At 46.2% G+C, this 6,055-nt stretch overlaps 1 protein-coding gene across 2 annotated transcripts in view; it reads right to left on the reverse strand.

Annotated features, from left to right (window-relative positions):
- The window catches only part of LOC148013404 (uncharacterized), a 170,333-nt gene extending 164,771 nt beyond the window's left edge, over positions 1-5,562 (reverse strand). For both annotated transcript variants that reach the window (XM_087668199.1, XM_087668200.1), the window contains exon 1: positions 5,286-5,562. In XM_087668199.1, coding sequence (XP_087524325.1) covers positions 5,286-5,435 — 150 coding nt within the window. In that variant the 5' untranslated portion in view covers positions 5,436-5,562. The remainder of the gene's footprint in view (positions 1-5,285) is intronic.
- Positions 5,563-6,055: the final 493 nt, after the last annotated feature.

A 6,055-nucleotide genomic window follows, 5' to 3' on the forward strand; every position in this document is an offset into this window, starting at 1 on the left:
CCTCATGATCCAGGGAATCCCCCTCTAAAACACTAGGGGCCAGGGAATCCACAGCCGCATCACCGAGATCATCCCCCTCTGAAAGGGATGGGGGGTACGAGGGAACCACCGGAGGAGAAGGTGGGGGATGGGAAGGAACCTGTGGAATAGAAGGTGCACAAGAGGGAACGGGTGTAGCAATAGACTGCCGCGGAGGACCCTGCATCAAAGAAGGGGAATGGAGCCTGTAAAGCCCGCTCTCCTGCCAACCTATAGATAAGACAGCTCCTGTAGAAGAATCCTCAATAACAACAGCATGCTCGGTGAAAATCACTCGTGTGCCAAGCCTCGTAAGGCCATAAACTGAGAGGAGGGGAAGGCCCAAATCCGAAACATGTAGGGCCTGTGAAAAGGAGCTCGAAGGTCGGTCAGTAAACAAAGGCAATGTGCCAACACCACTAATAGGCACCGATAAAAGGTCACCAACAGTGACTGAACCCTCTGATGGACGGAGATCCTGTAACAAATCACCTCGGGGAGTCATACGACTCGAAGCACCACTGTCCACTAACCAAGGCTGCGCAGAAGACACTGCAGCCACAGAAGAAGGATCCTCCTCCAAAGCATGGATATGAAGGAACACTGACTCATGGGTAACAGCAGGTGTAGAGGTAGAAGAAGGCTCCGATGTAGATCCACCCTTCGCTCCCGGACGAAGGTGAGGGTATTTCTTCCAGCATTTCTCCTCGGGATGTGTCCCTTTCCCACAGTGTGGGCACTTCGGTCTCTCTGAATCTGAGTCAGAGCCTGAAGAACTATCCTTCTGCTTAGCCTTTGACTTCTTCTTCTTCTTCTGTCCTCCCGAACCTGCAACAAAGGCTCTAGTAGAGTCGGATCCACTAGCACTGACCTCTCTGAGTCGCTCATCATGCTCCAAGACAAGCGGGGATAGCTCCTCCCATAGAAGCTTCTCACGGGTCCTCGATGTAAGAAGGCTGGTGTAGAAGACATCAAACCAAGGCGATGGCAGCTGAGTCAAAAGAATCATAGCCATGTCTTCAGAAGATATCATCCGACCGAGGGATGCAAGCTCATCCCTCATATCCTGTAATCTGTTGATGTGGTCCTTCATGGAAGGACTATCATCAATAGCGAGCATCCGCAACTTCTTTTCAAGAGATATCTCGTGGGCAAACGTCTTCTGTTGATAGAGAGACGCAAGCTTTCTCCACACATCCGCTGCAGTCTTCAACTTGTGAACATGAACAAGGACAGAATCCTACAAACTCAGAAAGAGGAAAGATCTGGCTCTAGAATTAAGCCGATCCCATAAGGCTGCACGATCCAGGGATGTCCCATCTGCGGGATCCACCTGAGGCCGGGGAATAGGAACAGAAACAAGCTCCCAAAGATCGAAGGAGTCCAAGATACACTCCACCTTGCAGGACCATAAAGAAAAGTTGGAGCCATCCAACCGGTCCTCTTTGGGCAGCTGAGGAAGTACGGGTACCTGTATAGGGGGTACCAAAGGCTGCATCTTCGGCCCACTGGAAGGGGCTCGCCGAGATACATGAATAGAAGGGGGATGAGAACGAGGAATAGACTCCGTATGACGATCCTCGCGATAGAAATCACGCCTCCGTTCAGATGAATGTCGAGACAAAAGCTCGTCATCTGAATCATCAAAACCTGTAAATTGATGATAAGACATATTCTAAATCTGCAAAACACCAAAACACAACAAGGGAAGGTTACCGGTGCCGAAACACAAACACCAGAAGCTCCTGAGCTGGCCGCCTTGCACAGAACGCAAGGATGATGTCAAAAGCAAATGCTGACGATGCAATCACCACAGAAAAACAGCCGCCTGCCTGAAAACGCAGCCTGGGAATAGGTCGCCAGCAGGAAAAGAGCCGCCGGACAATGGAACAACCGCCAAAACAGCAAGGCGCAGGCTAGAGGAGTGTCGCCCAGCTGTTGGAGGGCCGCCCAGGCTGAAAACGCAAGCAGGAAGAGGTGGGTGATGACGTGGCAGCCACTGGAGAAGGCGCCAGCAGCAAACGCAAATATATGGACACCAAAACAGGCCGCCTTGATCAAGGAGATGGTGCAGAAGATGACGCCTCAGCTGTTGGAGACGTCTTGACCAGCAAACACAAAGTTGTGGGTGTTCTCTCGCGTAAAACTCAGCTCCGTGTACTCTCCTTCAGCTCTGATACCATGTGAGAGTGCACTGCGGAAGAGGAAATACGAACACGGAGGGAGAGAGAGAAAGAAAGCAGAAAATAAGGAAGAGAAATCTGCACTGACTGAAATGAATGCTGAATACACTGAAATGGACTGATCAGTCCCTGCACACAGCCCACAGCGTCAGTGAGGGCACCAGATCAGGCTGATGATGATGGCAGCACCACCACGGGGGAGAAGGAGTGTCGGAATCTGCAAGAAAACAAGTGATCAAGTGGGGAGGGGGACTGCCAATAAATAGGCAACGGACAAACCCTAACCCTAACCCTAAAATGGGCGCAAACCCTAAAAGTGCCCTAAAATGGGCGCCCCACAACAGTGACCAAAAAGTGGCCGGGCAGCCAGTGGCTGCCCACTAAAAGAGGCCAAAAAGAAATACACAACCTAAGACAGCCAGTCGAGAGTGACTAGCCTCCCCCATCATAACACATGACAGACATGTCAGAGCTCCTAATGTCCTCGTCTGACTCAGACTGAGGCTCACAAGCAGGAGATGACAAGGCATGACAAACATGACTGCTAACAGGAGCGACTCGGATTGGGCCAGTGACGTGGACCACAGGCGGTCTACAACAGGTTACTACTTTACTTTGGGTGCAGGTGTTATTTCATGGAGTAGCAAGAAGCAGCCCACGGTAGCCCTTTCGTCTACTGAGGCGGAGTATCGGGCCGCGTCTTCCACCACATGCGAGGTTGTGTGGCTTCGGAGATTGTTGGAGGAGCTTGGGTGCCCCCAGACTCGTCCTACATTACTGCGATGTGACAATGAAAGTTGCATTGCCTTGGCAAGGAACCCTGTTTTTCATGCCCGGACGAAGCACATTGAGATTCAGTACCACTTCATCCGAGAAAAGCTTCTGGATAAGACCATCACTGTGGAGTATTGCAAGACGGAGGACAATCTTGCGGATTTGTTTACGAAGGCACTTCCTCAGGCTCTACTTCGGCAACATTCCAGATCCCTCAGGCTTTTGCCCTGTCCAGGCTCTGAGAGGGGGTGTTAGAGATCATAGCCTGCAGAGTCGAACCAGCAGGGCAACTGCACAGTCGGACTGTGCAGTCGGACTGCCACGTGGCAGTCCGACTGTCTGCAGCCCAGTCGGCTGCATTTAATGCAGCCGACTTACTTCCAGGGCGCCCTATTTCTGGTGCCCCAGTTCGTGGCAGATTTCGACTATTTATAGTCGACACTTTCAGCAGTCTACACTCTTCTCTGACGCAGATTACAGACCGGTGACGCACAGTCTCTGTCTCTGTTCACAGATTTTAGACAGCAGACAGTGCAGACTGCAGCAGACTTCGAGGTGGACAGCAGGTTGCATCGTCGAGGTGGAGACACGCAGTCCAGCGCACTGCGCCATTGTATATCTTTGTATTCAGCATTCTTTATACAGCAGATCTTCATCGTCCATTGTCTCTTTCTCTCCCTTCTCTCTCTGCGTTCTCTCTCTCTCAGTCCTACGCTTCCGCACCGCTGCACTCTGACAGCCTCAACTGCCTAGAGTGGCACACCACTGAGTAGGTGCCTATTGATACAGTGCCTAGAATGAGGGCACTAACCCTTTTTGGGGTTGTCAGTGAGAAACCCTAACTAAGGTGGATGCAAGGAAGAAGTGGTTTCTCAATAGTTCCAACCCGTTCTTTTTATGCCCATTTCTTTTGTAGTGAGTTTCAGGTTTATTCATGTTAGTAAAGGACAGTTTACAGTCTCTATATTTCTTTTTTTTGCAGGAGTAGTGGAGACAACAACCTACATTTATGATGGGTGTCAACCAAATTTGGCAATTTGGGGCTATGTATATCAGCCCCCCACTTTGGCTGAATAGATAGTACATCACACACAACCATTTCAAGCCATAAGAAAGCCTAGATCTAAGGAGATTAAAGTAACCTTGATGATGATTGGATAATCCATACTCAATGAGATTCTATTATTTAGTAGAAATGATTGATAAAGCATTGAATTCTCAGCTAGGTAATTACCCCCTTTTTGGCTAGTAAGGTATTATCCTTGCGATGGGATTTAAGACAAAATAGTCTAAGAGGACCTTCTTGTAGGACTGCTTACAAAAGGAAGGTTCTCTATGATCTTAGAATAAAATGTTGTGTTCAACCTAAAAGAGAAGCAATGGTGGATGTGAGATAGAAGCTATAGAGTGCAAAAGGAGAGAGAGAGAAACATAAGAGAGCTATGCAAATACAAAATGAATGGTACTCTTATTCTTTATTATCTTCACTTATATATGATTACACAATGTGTATGTACACAAGTACACGTGTACTTACCCAGCTATTGGACACTAGCCTTACCCCAACAATTTTCCATTTAAAAGCCAATGCACCTTTACAGGAGTACAAGAAGAAAGTGAAGATACTATCTCATGCCCATTAGCACTCTATAGTGTGCAAAGTGCTCAGAAGGTAAACTCTTCCTAAGATGATTTCCAGGGTGATCATTGGTATGGATCTTGACAAGCTCAAAGGTATTGCCTAGTCTTGACTATCAAGACTTTGTAAGCCTTTTTGCTGCACAATGAGCACAATTTTGTGTTATAAAGACCATGATAAAGAAAACTCCACTCAATGTTCTGAATCATGACTGACATACCTGAAAGGAAAAGCATTCTAAGAGACAAATCTATTAATAAGACTTCTCCACACATCCAATGCAATTTTCAAAAATACAAAGCAGCCTGGTAAGGGGCTTCGATATCAAGAAATATCTAACAAGGGAAGGTCTATTTACAAAGCCTGAACGAATAACCAGTAGGGAGGTCTATAATGCCAGACCATGTGGGTCTGGAAAAAGAAGAAAGTGCTGGAATCCCATGTCCTGAGAAAAGCATCTCTCCTCCTCATTCGCAGATTGTGTGTTAATTAACTTCCCCTATAACGTAGGGTGCTTAAAAATCTTAAATGCAAACTGAGAAAACAGAATGGACGCCTTATCAATGCATAATCCTATATCAATGTTTAAGTCGATGATAAGATCTGAATTGGCGCAATGCATCGGCTTGATGAGAGAATAGGAGAGAGAGAGAGAGACAGGGGGGACGAACCTGGGATGTGCTCCATACTTCCAAGTGCGAGGAAGAGACAAGCAGCAGGAAGCCATTCTGAGCTTTGAGGTAGACGATCTCCTGCGCAGGAGATTGAGAGGCACCGGATGCTGTGGAAATGACCTTGGGCCAGCCGTAAGCTATATACATGGCTGCCTGTGCAGACAAGATCTCGATCTCGGGCCCCTCCTCCCAAAATCCACGAGCTTCAGCGCATCACACCAGCGTCGAATGAGAAGGAAGTTGTCAGTAAAGCTTGGCTCTACTGAAAATGCTATTGATCCGAACCTTGTGTTTAACTTAAATTGCCCCTTTTTTTTTCTTTATTTGATGCGAAAATGAGTACTATTTTATATTATGTATATTGTATATTAATTATAATTATTATATACAACATTTGTACACAAAATGGTATCTATCCAAACCTTGACTCCTAATTTTTCTTTTCTTGAAATATGAGAGAATGATATTATGTATAGCATCTTTACAAAGACCGTCTTTGTATTTTTCTCAATATAGAAATATGAGAATCATATTATATATAACATCTCTACATAGATAAATTGGTTGCATCTCGACTAGCTTGAATAAACTACTAACCTTTCTACCAAAATATCAAAAATAGGGTACATCTTATTTTTATATGCCCAAAATATCATCCTTTTGATCTCAAAAGATCTACCTTATCTTTTTTTTTCATTCAAGAATTTATTTTAAGATAGATTACCATATGCAATTCTTAACTTCTAATTGTGTAGGTTATCAATGAT

Source organism: Lygodium microphyllum, chromosome 26, assembly GCF_053477565.2.
Source record: "Lygodium microphyllum isolate KBCC chromosome 26, Lygodium_microphyllum_v1.1.10, whole genome shotgun sequence".
Classification (NCBI taxonomy): Eukaryota; Viridiplantae; Streptophyta; class Polypodiopsida; order Schizaeales; family Lygodiaceae; genus Lygodium; species Lygodium microphyllum.